At 40.6% G+C, this 19,388-nt stretch overlaps 5 protein-coding genes across 7 annotated transcripts; 3 read left to right on the plus strand and 2 right to left on the minus strand.

Annotated features, from left to right (window-relative positions):
• Positions 1-214: 214 nt before the first annotated feature.
• On the plus strand, positions 215-3,848 carry LOC112458749 (transmembrane protein 11 homolog, mitochondrial). 2 transcript variants are annotated; one of them, XR_003041241.1, is made up of 4 exons: positions 215-321; positions 1,193-1,410; positions 1,496-1,836; positions 1,994-3,848. XR_003041241.1 is itself a non-coding variant. In XM_025022528.1 (3 exons), the coding sequence occupies exons 1-3, from the start codon at positions 257-259 to the stop codon at positions 1,780-1,782; spliced, it is 570 nt and encodes a 189-aa protein (XP_024878296.1). In that variant the 5' UTR covers positions 215-256; the 3' UTR covers positions 1,783-3,848. The 2 variants fall into 2 exon arrangements, 1 of the variants encoding a protein (XP_024878296.1); XM_025022528.1 differs by having other exon boundaries at positions 1,496-3,848.
• Positions 3,849-3,955: 107 nt separating this feature from the next.
• Positions 3,956-5,847, minus strand: LOC112458742 (dehydrogenase/reductase SDR family protein 7-like). Its single transcript, XM_025022516.1, has 6 exons — positions 5,357-5,847; positions 5,067-5,210; positions 4,764-4,983; positions 4,619-4,703; positions 4,387-4,547; positions 3,956-4,302 (listed from the first exon to the last, which is right to left on the minus strand). Exons 1-6 carry the CDS (start codon positions 5,501-5,503, stop codon positions 4,103-4,105), a joined length of 957 nt encoding a protein of 318 aa, XP_024878284.1. The 5' UTR covers positions 5,504-5,847; the 3' UTR covers positions 3,956-4,102.
• Positions 5,848-5,994: 147 nt separating this feature from the next.
• LOC112458732 (zinc finger protein 585A-like) lies at positions 5,995-10,151 on the plus strand. 2 transcript variants are annotated; one of them, XM_025022492.1, is made up of 3 exons: positions 5,995-6,296; positions 6,380-6,520; positions 6,650-10,151. In XM_025022492.1, the coding sequence occupies exons 2-3, from the start codon at positions 6,508-6,510 to the stop codon at positions 9,496-9,498; spliced, it is 2,862 nt and encodes a 953-aa protein (XP_024878260.1). In that variant the 5' UTR covers positions 5,995-6,296; positions 6,380-6,507; the 3' UTR covers positions 9,499-10,151. The 2 variants fall into 2 exon arrangements, with proteins under 2 accessions (XP_024878260.1, XP_024878270.1); XM_025022502.1 differs by having other exon boundaries at positions 5,995-6,289.
• Positions 10,152-10,958: 807 nt separating this feature from the next.
• LOC112458760 (peptidyl-prolyl cis-trans isomerase H) lies at positions 10,959-12,519 on the plus strand. Its single transcript, XM_025022544.1, has 2 exons — positions 10,959-11,699; positions 11,776-12,519. Exon 2 carries the CDS (start codon positions 11,885-11,887, stop codon positions 12,437-12,439), a length of 555 nt encoding a protein of 184 aa, XP_024878312.1. The 5' UTR covers positions 10,959-11,699; positions 11,776-11,884; the 3' UTR covers positions 12,440-12,519.
• Positions 12,520-12,992: 473 nt separating this feature from the next.
• Positions 12,993-18,675, minus strand: LOC112458767 (tyrosine decarboxylase-like). Its single transcript, XM_025022557.1, has 4 exons — positions 18,518-18,675; positions 17,431-17,650; positions 15,009-16,462; positions 12,993-14,621 (listed from the first exon to the last, which is right to left on the minus strand). The coding sequence occupies exons 2-4, from the start codon at positions 17,629-17,631 to the stop codon at positions 14,615-14,617; spliced, it is 1,662 nt and encodes a 553-aa protein (XP_024878325.1). The 5' UTR covers positions 17,632-17,650; positions 18,518-18,675; the 3' UTR covers positions 12,993-14,614.
• Positions 18,676-19,388: the final 713 nt, after the last annotated feature.

A 19,388-nucleotide genomic window follows, 5' to 3' on the forward strand; every position in this document is an offset into this window, starting at 1 on the left:
TGTGCGAGAAAAACGATTCGCGCGTACTTGCCCTCGGCCTCCTGCGACGCGTTTGAAACCGGAAACGAAGGAACGCGGAAACGTTCAAAACGGCCACCGCCGTGTCCAACAGAAAATTTAAAATTCTCCAGAACCACCGGAGTCACGCGCGCACCCGCGCGCTCGTGTGATCGCGCATCGTCGCGCGCGCGGCGCGCTCGTCGTCAGCTGATTTTTGCCGTCCGGTTCGGCGAGTCATGCCTTTCCTTCCGGTCCGATGCAGACCGCCGTTTCAGTATCTGCGGGATCGACGGTGAAGATGGTAGATGAAGCTGGTGACAGGTTCGTAGACGCGGATCCGTTCCGCGCGCCGTCACGCGCCGTTTCGACGCGCTCTCGCGCCGAGAGGAACGTCGCCGGAGCGTCGCCGTCCTCGGCGACGCGATTCCCCCCTCGGTCGTCATTGCCATTCTTAGAATTAACCTCAAAGCCTAGCGCGGGGTCGCGGTGCGCGCGGCGAATTAATCTTTAATAATTCTCCCGGGGTCCTCGCGTGACCCCGGACACTTCGGGGATACGGTTAGAGTCTCGAAATTCGCGACGAGGATTTACCACGCGATTTTGCGTGGGACGGAGAGGAGATCTCTAGTCGCGACTCCGCGATTCGTCGGACGCGGCTCGCGTCGGCTCCTGTCACTTTCACTATCGTTCTTTCTCAAATTGTTTCTCTTTGATATACGTACGGATACATACGCGTCTTCTCTCGTCGTCGTGATATTCAATCGCGGCCGAATCACGTCGCGCAGCGCGCCGCTTCGGCTTTAATCTCGCCGGGAAAGACGTGGGGTACGCGACCAAAACAAATCCTGCGCCGACCGACTGTAATCAATGTCTTACATAACACGCGAGAGAGAGAATGAGATTTCAGGAATCAGGATTTCTAGCGTTAATTGCTACGGTGCGTACGTCGCGATTGTGTAGCGTACGCGAGACGATAATCGGACTCTAGGCTAACCTCATTGCGCGAGGAGAATCCAACGGATTTTCACGTTGAAAAGAATTTGCGCTTGTAGATATAACCTTGGCACGCGCTGGTGCGAATTGCGTGAATATTGCAAACGTAATTGTGTTGCCAAGTATATGATATTAGATCCCGTACGAAATACAACGTCAGGAGAGTGTTAATTTATATATTTATTTCCTCTTCTCGCAGGGACGAATCCTCTAATGTTGCCATCATCAGGGAAGTGTACGACAGTGAAAATGCCCACGAGACATTTGAGTATGAATTAGAGAGAGCACTAGAATCGGAATGCAGTTTAATTGTTATCGAACCGTCGAAATTAGGTGATGAAACCTCCAGATGGATAGCGGTAGGAAATTGTCTTCACAAGACTGCCGCGCTGTCGGGTCTTGCTGCGATCGTCACAGGTTTGTTCAATTTGTATGTAACGCCACCCCATCGTGACACCAAATTATACCGCTGATTGATAATATTTTACAATGTCTCTTTCAGGATTAGTCTGGGGCGATCGGCCGTACATCTGTGGTCCACTAGGTTTTACGTCGGTCATAACCTGCGGATTATATACGGTCTCCTGGCAATTTGATCCCTGCTGCCAGTACCAAGTAGAAACTGATACCAGCAAATTACCGCACGTTGAGCTATTAGCTGTTCTAGGTCCGTCGTCCCCGACGTTTCTCGTAAGGAAAGATGATAGTAGGAGACGAATTCTTCACACAACTATTACATTGGCAGCCCTCGGCATTACTGCCTGGAGACTGTACCAGGCGTTCAAGTGAAAGAAATTTATTACCTGGCACCGGTTTTGACTTAAGCCAGAATGAAACGATAAGGTAGGCCACATGATGTCGAGTTTCATAGTAGTAGGCCTACAGCAAATTCCTTGAACCTGAAAGGAAAGTACGAACTTATTCCCATGCCGTGTTATATATCGTAACGCAAAGTATTCTCTCATTTTGACTTATAACACTTTTTGATACTACCTCGCAGGTGAATGCTGCTTATGTGATGACTAAGCCACACATAAATACAAAAGAGCCAGATTTTATCCGAGTTTTTACATTGGCATGTAATTTGAGATTTGTTATTCTTTGTAATCTTGACAAAATTTTCAAAAGTAACTATTGTAAAATTGGAAATACCATATACGTGCAGTCTCTATAATGAAGAAAAAGAAATATTGACATAAGTGTTCTTAGAATGATTAAATTTACAATGGTACATAAGGATTTAGCATTATGTATTTTTAGACTGTAAATAAAATAGGTAAAGAGAGAATACAATATGTATGACATGTCAAAGGGTATGTTGCCTAGATTTTCTCACCCAACAGAACAATCTATGTTAAACTAGTATGATATCAGAAAGATATGCTGACCATAAAAACTCAATGTAATTTTAGATTTTATTTTATTAATCATAAATATATAGAATAAGATACTTTTTTCATCACAAATGCGTGTAAACTCATTTGCATCAATCCCGTCAGATAGAAGTTGGCGTCGCAAACATTCCTATAAATGTTTAACGTTAACAAAAATTAAAATCCTGTACATTATACTACGTGAAATCTTTTCGCGTGGTATAAAATTTATGGTCACATGAATGAAATGTTCACTCGTTTGTATGTACGTCGACACAGGGGCTCAAAAGGTGAAACAGTGTACATAATTCTGAACATGCTGTAGAAATTACAAACCAAGCTTATAGGATGATGACAGATATACTTTATTATATTTTCAAATATCGTTATATCGTTATACAATGAGTATAGCACAAAGTTTGAGCAAATAACATCTGGAAATCCATACATTTGGATTTCGTTCTAAAAAAATTCTATTTTATACATGAAGCGCGAGAACTTGCTGAACATATTTCTATTAAAGACTCGTTTCTCCAAATATATTAGATTAAAGAATTACATGTAATACTACAAAAGAAAGTCCACTGCACAGAACAAGCTAACTGTTGCTAGAACAGAAAATGCAGTCAAGTTTTATTTCAAGTACGTTGAATTTTTTTCAGTATACCTCAAGTGTTGTAGTTGCATTCTATATTTATGTACAATGTAACTACATACCAGAACCGATTATATGGTCATTACATCAATATTGTGTAGTGATTGATATAAACATGTAACCGCTCGATGTTACGTTTAATATATCACATTTAATTATATTTTATATTATATGAATTTTTATCGTGTTTCTTTACACAATCTATTTCGTTAGATTAAAGTGAAGAATAGAAATAATATAACTTAGAAAGGCATATGAAAATGTGATCAATATACGGGAATATAATATTAGAGTGGCTAAATCTATCATGACAATTCAGATTTTATTATGGTAGACATATTTTTCAGGTCTTATTGAAATTGTTATATTTTAAGTAAGTTTGTACCGCTTAAATCGAGAAAATTAAATGAAATGTTAACAAAATAAAAGAAATGATAATTTTAGTAACACATTGAATAGTACTATAAATAGATGTGCTATCTATCACTCTTGTGAAAAAAATTATATATTTTTATCATAAATATATTTGAATATATATATGCAATATTTTGTCTTTAAATTATTGTCTTACTGTTTTACAAACATAACTGTTTTACACAACATAACTATTAAATGATTATGTATAATTTAGACCTTTATCACATGATGTAAAATATTTAAATTTTTCTTAATTTTATGAACTTTATATCAAGAGATAGACAGCACACTCAACATCTAAACATTTCGGCGCAGTTTTAATTAAAATTTCATAATAATAAAGTGTACATAATGTAAAGATACTCCACTAGTCAGAGAGTGGCTACAATACAAATAAAATATACTTTTGAGTAGTGTATTTTATTTAACTGTTATCCTTGCCACATAAATATAAGTATTAAAACATAATAACTCGGAAGTTGGTTAAACAAAATTACGTAAATTCTTCCGTAAATTACGTAGATTTATACCCTGTTAAATTATATAGTTATATTCTAAAACATTTTACTTTATACATAAAAAATATATATACATAAATCCGCAACAAACACAAAGCAATCACTTGATGTGTAACTAAACAGTATGATATTTAATTCAAATAATATTATTTATCCCGTGCTAATTTTCTCGCACGTTTTTGCATAATCCAGAAATAAAGCGAAGGAAACAAGGTTCTAAGCACTATAGCACACTTTGGAGAAAACGACGCAATAGTAACTTCCTTTTCTTGCTTCAATACAGATTTTAAGATGCATTCAGCTACGTACTTCGGTGGATAACCACTTTCAGTTGTTTTATCCATTACTATAACAAAATGATGCATATTAAAATCACATAAATAGAGAAGTAAGATAATTTAGGATCTTCAATAAGAATGTAATTACTAACGTCCATAAACTTGTCCATTTCCTGTCAACGCATTAAGAGAAAGAGCTGTTTTAATGTACCCTGGATTGATGACTGTAAATTTTATATTCTTGTCAGATAGTTCTGCTCTGGCAGTATCGTACCAAGCTTGCAATGCATGTTTAGACGCAGCATAGGCAGATCTAAAAATCAGTAATTAACCAATAATTCATGTAAAAAAACAATAGACGTTGACTCATAATCAAATACTTGCCTAAATGGAATAGCGATTCTCCCTTGCACACTACTTATGCCAATTATATGACCAGATTGTTGCTTTATCATATATGGAAGAACAACTGCAAATTAATAACGTATGATGAATCTGTTGCAGCAGATCTCTTAATTAATACACTTACTTTTGCTTAATGCAATCTGAGAGAAATAATTCGATAGCATGACTTTGATGTCCACATCAACATTCGTATCAATAACTTCTCCCCTATACGAAATGCCGGCATTATTAATCAAAACATCAATTCTGCCGTGTACCATTATAGCTTTTGACACTTCATCTTGCAGGTTGTTGATATCCGTTAAATCTAATGCTAAAACGATAGGTGGATAAGTTGGAACTGTCTGAAAGAAAATTACAGAATAATTGATATCCAATACATTTGCCTATTAAAATAGGTATCGGTCTCGGGTATCGTGCTACGTACTTGATGAGTATTTATTAAATCATTTTTTACTCTTTCCAACTCCTCTTTTCTACGAGATACCAAGATAACTCTGCAACCTGAACTGTAAAATATATGAGCCAAAGCTTCTCCTAAGCCAGAACTAGCACCGGTTATCATCACAACCTAAAATGCATCAAAAATGGATCACAAAAAAAAATACATTCATAGAAATATTCAAATCTTTAAACAAAAAGAGATATTGAGAGAGATACTTTGCTCATATTTTGTATTTATAAAAATTATAAAAGAAACACTTCACAAAATGTTACCTTATTGCCAAGAGCAGCTCTTCTCCGTTTTTGCTGCATAATATCATAAAAATGATACACGAGCCAAGGAAGAGTGATTGGGAGACCGAATAACTTAAATAACCACCATATAATATTCCATCCAGCTAAAGATTCCTCTCGTTTCATAATAATACGAATTTTGATCGAATAACGACAATTAATGGTTCAATAATATATTTATTAATTGTATTAATTAATTATTATCCATGAGTTAAATTGTTTTCTGATCAATCAGAGGTTGCTGTTAAGACAGTATTATCAAAATTATTTATTTTAATCGAACAGTTATATCATTCGTGTCAGCAATAGATATAACCTTTGAAACATGTGTCATCAGTAAACACTAAACACTGAAGTTCGCCGCTCTTTGCGATAAGAGGCCTAATCGTTTCAGTTGCACTTTCTACACTTGTATCTGTTTTCCACTTGAAAAAGGCAAAAATGTAAAGTGCAAAGCTAAGAAAATAGTGCAAAGCTAAGAAAATAGTGCAAAGCTCAGATTTACTTCTTTTATTGCTCTTTTTTTCTAGATATTCCTCCGTCTCGAGTAATTTTCACTTTAAATAATAAAAAAACAGTTTAGAAATAAAATACGAAGAAAAATTAATCATATGTGAAAAAAATCTTTTTAATTATTATTATTATTTAATTATCCGCGTGTCTTTCTGCTAAATAATGTAAAAAAAGTCAGACGCAACGATATTTCAATCGACGGATAGTGGCATTATCGTATTTATTTATTTATAAGTATCGAGAGCTCCTTTATCGAAGAGCTGTTCACTGTCGCGCAACTTCAGGCAGTGCCCGATATGGGGCACTACTCTGCAAATAACCTTGCAGTATCGCTGCTGATGTATAGTGTTAATTGAGAATCACCTGGATGATTTAACTAATTCTATCGAGAATTCCTCCGTGCGTCGTACGCATCTTTAAATCGCTGCAAATATTACGCTCCCGTAAATCATATGATTCATATGTATAACTGGGTATTTTTCTGTGCAGGACGGTGTCGGGTACCTGTACCCATACAGGAACGAAAAAGGGCAATATATATTATCCAGCGGCTGCAGATCGTGCACGATCATCATCGCGACGTGTCACGGGCACCTGGTAAAACGGGAAACACGGGTATGCGACGACCAGGTATGATAGGACCCAACTTAACCTAGAAGACCTAACTTGAGGTGAAACTAGGTTCCCTCGAGGATCGCCGTGCACGTTACAATACTTGCAATATCTCTTTGATACATGTTGATACCGGTACTTAAGTAGCGAACGAGATGGAGACCCACGAGGGGGAGCAGTACGTGACATTTCCCCTCGCCGAGGTGCACGATGTCATAGAGGAGAACATGATATCTCACGAGGAGGTATGCGAGCCTGTCAACGAATGCGTTCTCCAGGAAGGCCTTGCGGAGGTCACGGTCGGTAACACTGCCACTGTTGACATCGTGGAGTCACAGGGTACCGTCGAGATCCTTGCGGAACAGTCAGAAGAGGAAGATGACAATCAAGTGGTATATCCGATGTATATCAAGCAAGAGGAACAGCAGCAGTATACGTCGGGTGACGACGAGTCCATGGCTGTGGAAGCTCTGCGTCAGCTGGGCGGTATGTATCCATGCTTCGAGGATAAGAAGATCAGTTGTCCGATCTGTAAGCGTCTCTTCACCCAAGAGGATATGGTTGAACATCAGTCTGTGTGTCAGTCGTCGCCTAAATTATCCTGCACCACTTGCGGGGAGAGATTTGAGAGAAAGATTGACTTGAATAACCACATGGTTTGTCATCAAGTGGATCGTCCTCATGCGTGTAGAACGTGCGGCAACTTGTTCCGTTCCAAGACCAGTTTGCAGGCACACATGCTACAGGCGCACATGCATCACGTCGAACGGCCGCACAAGTGTACCATCTGTGGCTCCGACTTCCAGAGGCCTTCCAGCTTGTCCAACCACATGAAGATACACACGTACGTCGCGGGACGAGCCATCATGCAATCACAGGGTAATAATATGTCTCAATCGGTGGAGACATTTAGAAAGTGGCCGGAAAACGCGTCTGATTCGCAGAACGCTTCTCAGATACCATCTTCTTCGTCTGTCCAGTCTATACAGAACTACGAAGTATGTCAAGTTCAATGGCCGGTCTCGTCATACAATTTCAGCAGCGAACAATCGATAGTTACCACAATGCCGAATCACCAGGATGCCAAGATGGATACGCTGCAAGAGTTTACGGTAATGCCCAATGGTGAAGTGGCGCAATTTAGCGAGTACACCGAGCAAAATAATATCAGCGATTCGGTCAATAACAGTCAACAGTATGACATAACGATAAATTCATTCAACACTCCCGACGGAATAGTCAAAGTCGAGACGCTTTACAGATATAACAGTACGAATAAAAGAGATTACGGGGAAGCTGAAGTAAACAACAGTAAGCAGTACACGTGTAAGCATTGCGGAGTCAATTTTTCACGCGCGACCGCGTTGGCGTCTCACGAGAAGATTCATGCCTCCAAGACCTGGAATATGCCGATCGAGTGCGAGTACTGCGACAAGCAGTTTCAGGACGGCAATCATTTGGCGAACCACCAGATCACGTGCGCCAAGAAAATAATGCAGAACAACATCGAGCAAGGTATGCCTAACAATAAATGGGGCAAGCACGCTTGCTCGGAATGCGGGAAGAAATTTACCACGAAGCAGAAGATGTTTCGCCACCAGTGGATCCATCGCAAAAAGACTCACTCGTGCGAGGTTTGCGGCTCGCAGTTTGAGAAGCAGAACGAGCTGGATGAGCACAGATTGTCGGCGCACCCCGGAGACTCGCCGTTTACTTGCACCGACTGCGGAAAGAGCTTCGTTTCGCGACAAGGCCTTTGGGAGCACAGCAGAACGCATGCCGGTAGTCCGGCCCATTTTCAGTGCGACACCTGCTCGAAAACGTTCTCGTCGCGCCAGGGATACTTAATACACAATCGTACGCATACCGGTGAACGTCCGTACGGCTGCAAATTCTGTTGGAAAGCGTTTCGAGACGGCGGAACTTTGAGGAAGCACGAGCGGATTCACACGGGGGAGAGACCGCACGTGTGCCCGTTGTGCTCGAGGGCTTTTAATCAGAAGGTGGTCCTGCGCGAGCATGTTCGATGGGTCCACGCGGCGGGGAAAAACGAGACGGAAGCGAGCAGTCCTCCGTATCAGTGTCCGCTTTGCGGTGCTCTCAATCAGGATCGCGACGAGCTCTGCGCGCACATAGTCAAGCATTCGGATCAGATGATAGCCGAGGCAAAAGCGAAAACTAACAACGACACCTCGCCGAAGTCGAAGCCAACGAAGAAGAAATCGTCGAAATCGGGCGGCACGAACGCGCAGACGAAGCAGAACGTTTTGGACTTTATTCCGAAGACGGAGCAAAACGAAGCCTTATTGTCCATCACAGATCCATCCGACAAATCGGACGAGATGCATGTTTTAAATGAGAAGCAAAACAACGCGTTTGTCGTGGTCACTACGGAGAAACGTAGCGACGGTTTCATAGCGATATCTGAGCTCAAGCACAGCAACATACGGTTTATCGTGGATGGTAAGGAAGATGAGAATATTCAGGTGCTTCGAGTGGAACAAGATCACAGGGATTCTCTCGATATAATTGCCATAGACAAACAAAACGACGCGGCGAACATCGTGTCCACAGAATCCGTGGACGACGCACTCGATGAAACAGTCAGGCAGGATGACATGTCCACGATGCACTTGATTCAGTCTCCTAAGCAGGACAACACTCTAAATATCATCTCGAAACAGAACGAATCGCTGCCCGTTCTAACGATACCAAATCCGCAGGGTCACGAGAATTACTCCAGTCAGATCGTACAGATAAGCGGTGCGGATATATCTATGAACGTTGTGACTGAACAAGACCTGAAGGAGGGAAATAATCATATCCAAGACGAGCAGGATTCTTTAATGTCGGACGAAACGTCGCATGTTATTGTACAGTATCAGCAGCACGACAGCGACGATGGAGATGATTCAGATGATTTTGTCTGCGGTATCTGCGAGGAGAAATTTGATGGCAAAACTACGTTGAAGGAGCACATCAAGATACACATATAATTATCATTTCCACTTTGTTGTTCGCATATTGCTTGTGATATTTCACATGCTATTAATATGACTAGAAAGTAATGAATACATGCATAATGAATGGAGTAATCCTTTACTAGATGACTTAAATTGCACAGGATTTATTTGTAATCCGTATACACAAGTAACATTCTAAACAAGTGTCTAATTTCTAGAAAAATATGTAAGTAAAACAAGATGTTGACTCTAATATAAAGTTAATGTACATAAACCTAATTTACAATACACATTTTAATTAGTTACGCAAGTTAAACATATATTTATTAAAATGTGTTGTGTTTTCATATGTAGTTAATTTCAGAATTAACTACATATGTTTACTTGTTTTTTTTTTAGAATATATACTATGAAATTGTTCAGCAAATTATGAAGTAGAAATTACTTTTTAAATGTTTTATTATGCAAGTATATATTTGTATAAAGAAAACAAAATCTGTTTCTGCAATATAACGGCTTACTGTAATTTCATAGGGATTAATTCTAACTTTTCTTCACTACTGAACGAAAAATCATGAATGTTAAGATAGCTTTAGATGGTTGTAAGAAATATTTGGTTCTTTCCTTTTTGCCATCCTGCTAAACTATATTTATATTAAATTGATAATAAATTCTAATTATACTTATATCTTTGCCCTTAATTTAAACGTATTAACGACGAATACAAAGTTTACATTTTTTATAAAGGGGAGATGTAGATTGTATTTTCAGTTAAATGCTAAATTTTTGAAATAATTGACTAGTTGTAAAATAGATTTTATCATTTTAGGAATTACATTATTTCCATATATTTGTAAGGCAATGAAGTGATTACTAATGAATTAGAACAAAGCGTTTCTCCCCTTTACTTGGAGGTAAATAAATAATTACAATTTCTTTTTGCACACACATGTAGATGTGTGTAAAATATATATGCTAAGAATGTTTCTAACGAATAGATATAAACGCAAAAATTATGTAAAGACGTTCTAACGAAAGAAAATGCTACAGAGAAACAAAATAGAAATCTGATTTATTATAGTTTACAACAATTTGGTTTATTATATCTTTTTGTACATTTCATTGTCAGTCATGCAATGTATCAATATATGTATATCAGCCACTGCGTGCAATACTAATAAAGTAAAATCAATTTTAATGAAATTACAAGATTTGAGATTAAATGCGAAAATTATTTCACGTTATTTAGCTCGACGCACATTGGACATGTGATCGATTGCTTCTTTTACGTATGTACTATTGAAATCAGTTCCAAAAATTTATAACGAAAAATAATGCAACGTGGAAAATAAAATCTAGATGCGGACTAAAAGAAACTGGACTATATGTTTTAAGAATTCTTGAAAAATGTCGCGATACGTCGCAGGAAACGAAAGTCGCGCGCGCGATCACGTGATCTCGCCGGTAACCGGTAAAAGAGCAACAGGCAACAGTGCATTGAGTGCATAAGCGCGCATAAGTTTCTCGTGGACGGTGGTCGCTATATATTTAAGTTTCTCGTCGAACACTTGTCATTCTGAATCGCCGCAAGGACGCTTGGAGGAAGAGAGAACCGTGTCGCGTCGCCGTTCGATTACGTCGTCGCCGAAATCCATCGCTGAGATTCGTCGCCGAGCAGGGTAAGATAAGTCAATTGAAATGAGCACCACTGCGACGCACGTTTTCCACCTTACGTCCAACGCGTCGGAGCATCTGTGCCGCTATACTGCCGCTTCGTGTTATTATTGTTATTGATCGTCCCGCAATAATACGGGACGTGTGTCACACGGCGAGTGACTTTTCTGTAATTATCAAAGAAATTGGCGTATCGCAAAACGTTAACCTCTACTCATCGCTCCGTGCCGGCGATCTCGCGGTATCTCGAGACTCGCTGAAAGGTGCGTTTACCTTTAGATATTTTTGCAGTATCGTGAATTGTAACGCGAAGCTCGTCTTTTGCTACCCGTTTTACCTCGAAACGCTAGTCGTCGATCATTTTGCGCGAATTGTGCGCCGCAAAATCCATTCCGGAGAAAACTTAACCTATAAGCATCCCTCATTGAGGTTACGTTTGTCTGTGTTGATGTTTCACGGATGTGAAAGAATATTTCTCTCTGATGCACATCTCCCGTCCACATTTGACTAAAATCTTCTGGGATATTCTGCGATAAGTATTCACAGTAAATTAACTGAAGGTAAGGATTGTGCAGCACTGCTTAAAGATCTACAAATAATCAGTATTCAACAAATAAAAGAAGAATCATTATACAGGAAATCCTTCACTACCTGTTGATGGCTGTTTGAATGGCTAACTGATTGCTGCCTGGTGCTAATTAAAAATCCTGAATAACTGAAGATAAGATCAGCATCTTGAGCAAGCATGCCTACTTGGAATCAGATTCAGGCGCAGCTGAGAAACCCCAACAACCCGGTCGTGTTCTTCGACGTGTCTGTAGGCACCACGGAGATAGGTCGCATGATCTTTGAGCTGTTCGAGGATGTCTGCCCGAAAACGTCGGAGAACTTCCGGCAGTTTTGCACCGGGGAATACAGGAAGGATGGCGTGCCGCTGGGCTTCAAAGGTGCCATTTTTCATAGAGTGATCAAGGACTTTATGATACAAGGCGGTGATTTTGTCAACGGCGACGGCACCGGGGTGTTGAGTATCTACAGCGGTGGAACGTTCCCAGATGAGAACTTCACTCTGAAGCATGACTCTCCTGGTCTGCTGTCGATGGCGAACAGCGGCAAGGATACCAACGGCTGTCAGTTCTTCATCACGTGCGCCAAGTGTAATTTCTTGGACGGCAAACACGTTGTCTTTGGTAGAGTTATCGATGGTCTTCTCGTTATGAGGAAAGTGGAGAATGTTCCTACTGGACCGAACAATAAGCCAAAGATTCCTGTGACGATATCTCAATGTGGACAGATGTAGTGATAACTATTTATTTAGATCTGTATATGAACTGATATAATAATTTGATGGTTATAATGTAATTATATCTGCATATATCTTTTTCAACAAAATAGAATGAAAGCATAATTTTTGCAATATACATAAATTGCTGTTACTTGAGATTTATGTAAAAATAAAGAACTTTTACGATTTTAATAATCTTTATATAGCACTTTCGTATGATTCGAATTTTAATTTAATACAAATTGCATAACAAGCAATAGTAAAACGAAACTTATTTTATGATTTATAATTTGTACTAAAATTTAGAATAGAATTCTATAGTTTCCACACGTATACATTGTATACAATACAAAAAATATTTAAAATATTAGAACATATATATAAAATAAATATCTATGATAAATAAAATTATAAGTAGTTTTCTGAACACATTATTAATAATTTAAAGTGGATTTAATCTCTAACAACTTAATTAACAAGTTCATTTGGTTGTTAAAAAGGAATTTTATTAAAAAGACAAATGATTATAATTAAAATTAAACGACATTGGGGATGAAAGAAAATTCAGTTATCTTACGAACTTTAATTTTATTATAACATCTGTACATATGAAATAAATACTTCATAATCATTTTATCTATCATGTTTGTGAAATTCTAATATAATCGGGTAATTCTCCTGTATTACCTTTGTACGTATTGAAGTTGATTTAATAATAATTATAAATCGGAGCAAGTTATCAAAGACAAACGTACACGTACATCGATATATTCGTATTAGCATCGACCCGTAAATTTATCAATCTAAATCTGAAGTTCTTTAAGTTTGCAAACATGCTTGTTTTTTCCATGTACTATTTCATGATTTTCTTATCGTTAGGATTACCTTCTATAACTAAATTAAAATCTATTTTTATTGGTCGATGCGACGTCGATTATACAATTGTCCGCTCAATTATACGAATTAATGACGTCCACTATATCCATGCGTGTCTGAAATTCTAATACATTTTACTTCACTATATAGTGTCTCCAAGATACTGTAGACTTTTCCAGTTATAAATTGTTTTACAATTTTGGATGTTTTTTTTCTTATGGATTATCGGATATCACGTTATTATAACGTGTTAATTTTTAATCAGCAACGACACTATATTAAACAATATGTCTTCATTAACTTATAAATTTATTTCTAATTGAATTCGATCGAAATTTTGTATATCGCGTATCTAAACTTTAATACCTCCTAAATATAATGTAATGGATGTATTCACGTCAATTACATTACATTTAGAAGATATTTGACTCTCTTCGCAATTTCTGTTCTAGTATTAGCGAAAAAAAAATAGAATTCTGATATATCCGGTATACACTGGGATCGGTATAATCGTTTGCTATTCACTTGTAAATCTATTGAGATCGATACACTTTAATTATTCACTAGCATTTTATATAAAACTATTAGAGTCCGTGCGTGCATCGGCAGTCATTATCACGTATTACATATGTACATCGATTCATCTCGCTCTATCGCTTATACAGACATATACAATATATATATGTATATACCAAAATAGATCAAACGACTACGTTAACTATACGCGCAGCCGCCTCTAAAACCCACTTTAGACCGACCGTAATTCGGAACAGAATTTCTGTGTGCGGCAAAATTCTATCTATAATTTTAATAAAAATCTTCATCCTTATAAAAACTCGATCGTAATAAAAAAAGGCTTATACTAATCGAATATTTTTGCATTATACATGTGCGTTCGTAATTAAGTTGTTTAAGCCGAATTCTATCGCGAATTACGAACTGTCTAAAATGTGCTTAAGAATCTCACGCTCTATCGCAAAACTCGGCTCGATATCTCATGTACATTGACGCGATTTGTCGCCACGAAGAATCACTCGTGCTCGAGATAACGACCGATCGCTGATCAGTCGTCCATAAACGAGCGATCTTGGCATTCAGCGAACTTGATCGGAGACGAATAATTTGGCTAAACACTTACGTGGCGATGTAATCGGTGATAGTCGGTCCTTATCAACAAACGCGACTTCGGGAATCAGTAAATTGACGACGGTGGGCCGTCAGAGTTCCGCATCACACGGCCGTGTAGCGAGGACCCTTTTTATTACCGTCTACGTCGTCCCGAGTCGGCGGCGCCGGGGACCGTCATCGACATCGTCACGATCTGAAATCAATAATTCATTGATAATTATTGTTAACAAGCTTGTAATAGCGAAAGAAACCTGACCTAGAGCTTCTGAAGTTTTCGAATCAAAGGAAAAAAAAGAAATTTTACATTATTCCGTCATATTTAAAAGGGGAAAACGAAAATAATAGGATTTATTAAACATAAAATAGAAAACAAAATTAAAATGGGAAATAAAATCATATCTTCGATATTACTGACCACTGTTAAATATAAAAAAAATGAAATTTAAACCAATACCTTAAGTTAAATAACTTTCAACTACCATGTGTGTCAAATTGAGTATAATTTGACACTACGAATTTAACTACGATGACTCTCACGAAAGTACGAGCTTTGGATTGGTCCAGGGGCTCAAAGATCTACCTGCTGTTGCAGAAACGGTCGTCGTCGATGGCGTCGACCTGCGAGTTATCGTCGACGACCATGATAGGCGTCGCGCCGTCGTGCAGGCTAGATTTGGAGATAGATCTCTTGTAAGCGTCTCTGGTGACGCTCCTGGTGAAGCTGAACTTCCGGACGAGTTTCTTGTCGAGAGCGGCCGGGCTCTTCGGGCCCTTCGCCCTGTACTCGTCCTCCGTGCCCTCGTAGTGGGCCAACATCACCTCCGTGGCGTGCTCCTCGATCACGCTGAGAGCGTAATCGATATCCTCCTCGGTCGCGTCCTCCTTCGTCACGCAGAAACGCAGGATGTACTTGCCCATCACCCGGGCCGGTATCATGTGCAGCCGACCAGACGCGTTAATGTTAGCCAGTAATTCCTGATTCATCTCCTCGCTCTCCTTCAGCCGAAAGCACACCAGGCCCACCCGTACGTCGTTCAAGATCTCGAAACGCCTGTCCTTCTTCATGTGCGTCTCGAACCTCTTAGCCAGCCTTATATGATTCCTAATGTACTTTTGCAAGCCGCTGATCCCGTACGATCTCATAACGAACCAGAGCTTCAACGCTCGAAATCGTCTGCTGAGCGGGATACCCCAGTGACGATAGTCGATCGACTCGCCCGAGCGAGCGTGTTGAAGGTAAAGCGGATCGACGACCAACGCTGACGTAAGCTTCACCCGATTGCGCACCCACAGGCAGGAGCAGTCGAAGTTCACCAGCAACCACTTGTTGGGATTCGTGTTGAAGGATTCGGCGTGTTCGATACCGGCCATGAACGGCCTCATCTCCGGGCAGATGAATGCGTTACCGGCGTAAGCGCCGTCCACGTGTAGCCAGATGTTGGGGTACAACTTGCACACGGGCCCGATCTCCACGAGATTGTCGAAGGCGCAGGAGCCGGTGGTGCCCAGAGTGGCGGACACGTAGAACGGCACCAGGCCATTCGCCACGTCCTCCCTAATGGCGGACTCGAGTCTTTTGCCGCGCAACGAGGCCTTCTCGTCCGGCTCGAGTACCCGGAGCTTCACCAGGCTTATCATCGCCGCCTTCTCCACGCACGAGTGCGACTCCGTAGAGCAGTAGGCCACCAATCTCGGCAGGAACGCCGAGTCCTCCTTATTGGGTTCCTGCTCCTTCAGCATCTTGATCGCTTGGGTACGCGCGGCCAGCATCGTCACCAGAATACACTCGGAGGCCGAGCCCTGGATCACGCCGCCGCCGCCGCTCTTCTGCTCCGACAGAAACTCAGTCGGCAGGTCGATCGCCTTGGCGTACCAGTCCAGCACGATGGTCTCGAGCTCGGTGCAGGCCGGGCTGGCTGCCCACGAGAAACCGATGCAGCCGATCGCGTCCGACAGCAGATCACCCAGGATCGAGGGGAACGAGTTGCCGGACGGGAAGTAGGCGTGGAATCGCGGATGCTGCCAGTGAGTGATCTGTAAAAAGCATTGTCCCCCGCGTACAGCCGCGAGTCGAGTAACCTACTTTTATGTTCTGAAATTGATTTATCCGCGGGATTTAATGGAATGGGACAACGGAATGGACAGCGGAAATGCCGGCGTTGACAACGGCGACTTTCATTGTCACCGCGATAACATTGCATTGGATTAAGAACGAACTTCGCACGCGTTTGTGGAAAAAGTCGCGCGCGCGTCGCGTCGCGACGCCGTCATTCTCCGAGCCGTTATCTCCGTCGGAAACGGAGATCGGAATGTTGTGACGTGGTCACCGTCCTTGTATTGTTCAACCGACCGATCGCTCGATTAAAATTATTTTTAAACATTTTCTATCATATTGGGCAATCTTATTTTACGAGATTGCCTTAATTTTCACATTTTTCTAGACTATATTAATTCTCGTATCGTTAAAAGTAAGACGAGATCTCCAGTAACAAATTTCCATTTGATAAATTTCTTTTTAATTAGATATTACTGTCATATTTCAAATAATGAAAACGTTAAATGCCACGAATATTCAGAAAGTATCCTAGTGACGTCATTAATTTACTAAGATACTTTTATTATTGAAAATATTGTTCTCTTACAAGATTTACGTAACACGCGTTACATCACAAACATTTTACGTCACGGGCCGACCTTAACTTTTCCTCAAGTTCCCGCAAAGATCGCGTCCGGAAAAACCTGCTGCATCGCAAAAAGCATCGCGATCTATCTACCGAATGTTACGTTATTATTTAGTACGTTTTTTTACATCGCCAAGAAAAAGAGAGAGAAAGAAGAAGGAAAGTTTTTATCAATTCTTTTTTTTTCTCTCTTTCACGTGCACGAACATTATTTATATCGGAAAAGGGGGGTTGAAATCAATGGCAAGAGAGAGAGAGAGGGGGGAGAGAGGGAGAAGGGGGATCGATAATCACGGCAACCCGTTACGACCGCAAACTCACTCCGGGCATTATTTTGCCATCGACGTCCCTCATGATGGCGTCCCATGATTCCGGCTTGAGGGGTGCCTCCTTCGGCAGCAGGGGTCTCAGGTAGCCGGGATCGACGTTTGCCGTCACCCTCTTGCCCTCCAGCGTGCGGATGTAGTCGCATATGTACTCGATCATCTCCTTGCCGCGCACGCGAAATTCATCGATGTTCATGATGCCAGAGTACCCCGGGCTGGAATGCAGCGATTTTCGCGAGGAAGCGTCAGAGCGTGCAAAACACCCGCCTGATTAGGCACGAACGCGCGACGTATACCGCGTCGCACACGCGTTCGTGACTTTCTGTTTTTCTTTAAAAATGTACATCGGCGCGCCGATGCGCCTCCCGCCGTTATCCTCCTATATTTGCTTTAGAAAAGGATCAATTCTTCCGCGCTTCTTCGCGGCGTATTAATTCTTTCGAGCAAAAGGAAATGTGATATCGATGGACGTCTAATAATAATCCGCAAAAATATTATAAAAGTAACGTCGTGGGACGCTCGTGTGTTAAATTAATTACACACGAGGTGCCACATGATAAATATTACGGCGACGCGAGTTTGGACAAACAAAATCACACGGGTTCGGTTAAATTTGTATTTATGACGCTTAACGGAAATTTAAACTTCACAGTGCCTGAACCATGATATTTTTGGCTTCAGAACATAAATTCTGTAATCGTAGTTTTTAATTGATCGTATTTCTTATTCCTTTTTTTTTATAAATAAAACTTTATGTTTTAAACGAAGTACAAACCATGTACAGATTTTGAGGCGCAATTTTATAAGAATTTTTTAAGAAAAGCAGGATAAGTGGCGAACGAAGCTATCGGAGAACTTGGACAAAGCTTGCCGGTACGCTCACGTTTCTTTTCTGCTACCACTCGAAAAATCGCTACGCTTCGACGGAAAATCGGCTCTCTACGCCGAATCATCTTACGTGAGCGTATGCGGATTTTTTAAGTGCGACTTTGAAAGGGGCGCAACTCCGAGGCGAACGAGTGGCGCGAATGGCGCGACGTAGAGAAGTTTCGACGGTGTATAAACCCGTCTGTTCCACTCACGTTTCGTTTCCGCTACCGCTCGAAAAGCCGCTCCACTTTGGCGGAAAATCGGCCCCCTCGATCGCGCGTACTGCTCCTCGCGTATTCTCGTAACTCGAGCGCCGCGCGATTTTCCCTCGCACGTATCGAACATTTGCCGCGAGCCACGTCAGACGAGAGACTAGTAGCACCTGCCGAAGCGCCGGTCAGTTTTATGCGCGCCTCGGCTCCGTACGCCCCTGCTATCACGCAGATAAAATTAAGGTGGAGAGAGAGAGAGAGAGAGAGAGAGAGAGAGAGAGACAGGAAACCGGGGAGAAAGCGTAATGAAATTAATTTTCCTAACAAATAAAGATCGATTACGAGAGAGAGGGAATTCTTCGATCCCGATGCAGTCCTACGACGCATTCTAGATCATCGCGATGATCTCTCGATAATCTGATCTCGACAGCTGGACCCGTATGAATTTACGCCGATCTATCAATGTGAAAGCACACTTCAAGCATATACTTGAAATTGATAATAAATAAATTTAACGCCTGAGTATCAATCAACTTTTCTGCACGTTGGAATATTGGCGATTCCGCGTTATAAATGCAAACTACATGGAAGATAGTAACTAACATTAAAGCATGTTATACATTATTAATAGTTTGACTTAACGTCTTGCAAGATATTTAATTTTTTTATATACAGTAATGCATTATACATTGCGCGTTATTATATTGCGCAAACCGTTTTGCTTCTTGAACGGACCTTTTTAAATAATTTTAATATCGTACTTTATATTGTCAATAAGAATTGTAGTTATTTTTCTTATTCATGCGTTTTCACTATTAGTGATTTATAAAAATTTTGTTTGCACATTTGACGTATTAGTAACGAAACAAAT

Source organism: Temnothorax curvispinosus, unplaced genomic scaffold (genome assembly GCF_003070985.1).
Source record: "Temnothorax curvispinosus isolate PA1 unplaced genomic scaffold, ASM307098v1 QBEX01000886.1, whole genome shotgun sequence".
Taxonomy (NCBI): Eukaryota; Metazoa; Arthropoda; class Insecta; order Hymenoptera; family Formicidae; genus Temnothorax; species Temnothorax curvispinosus.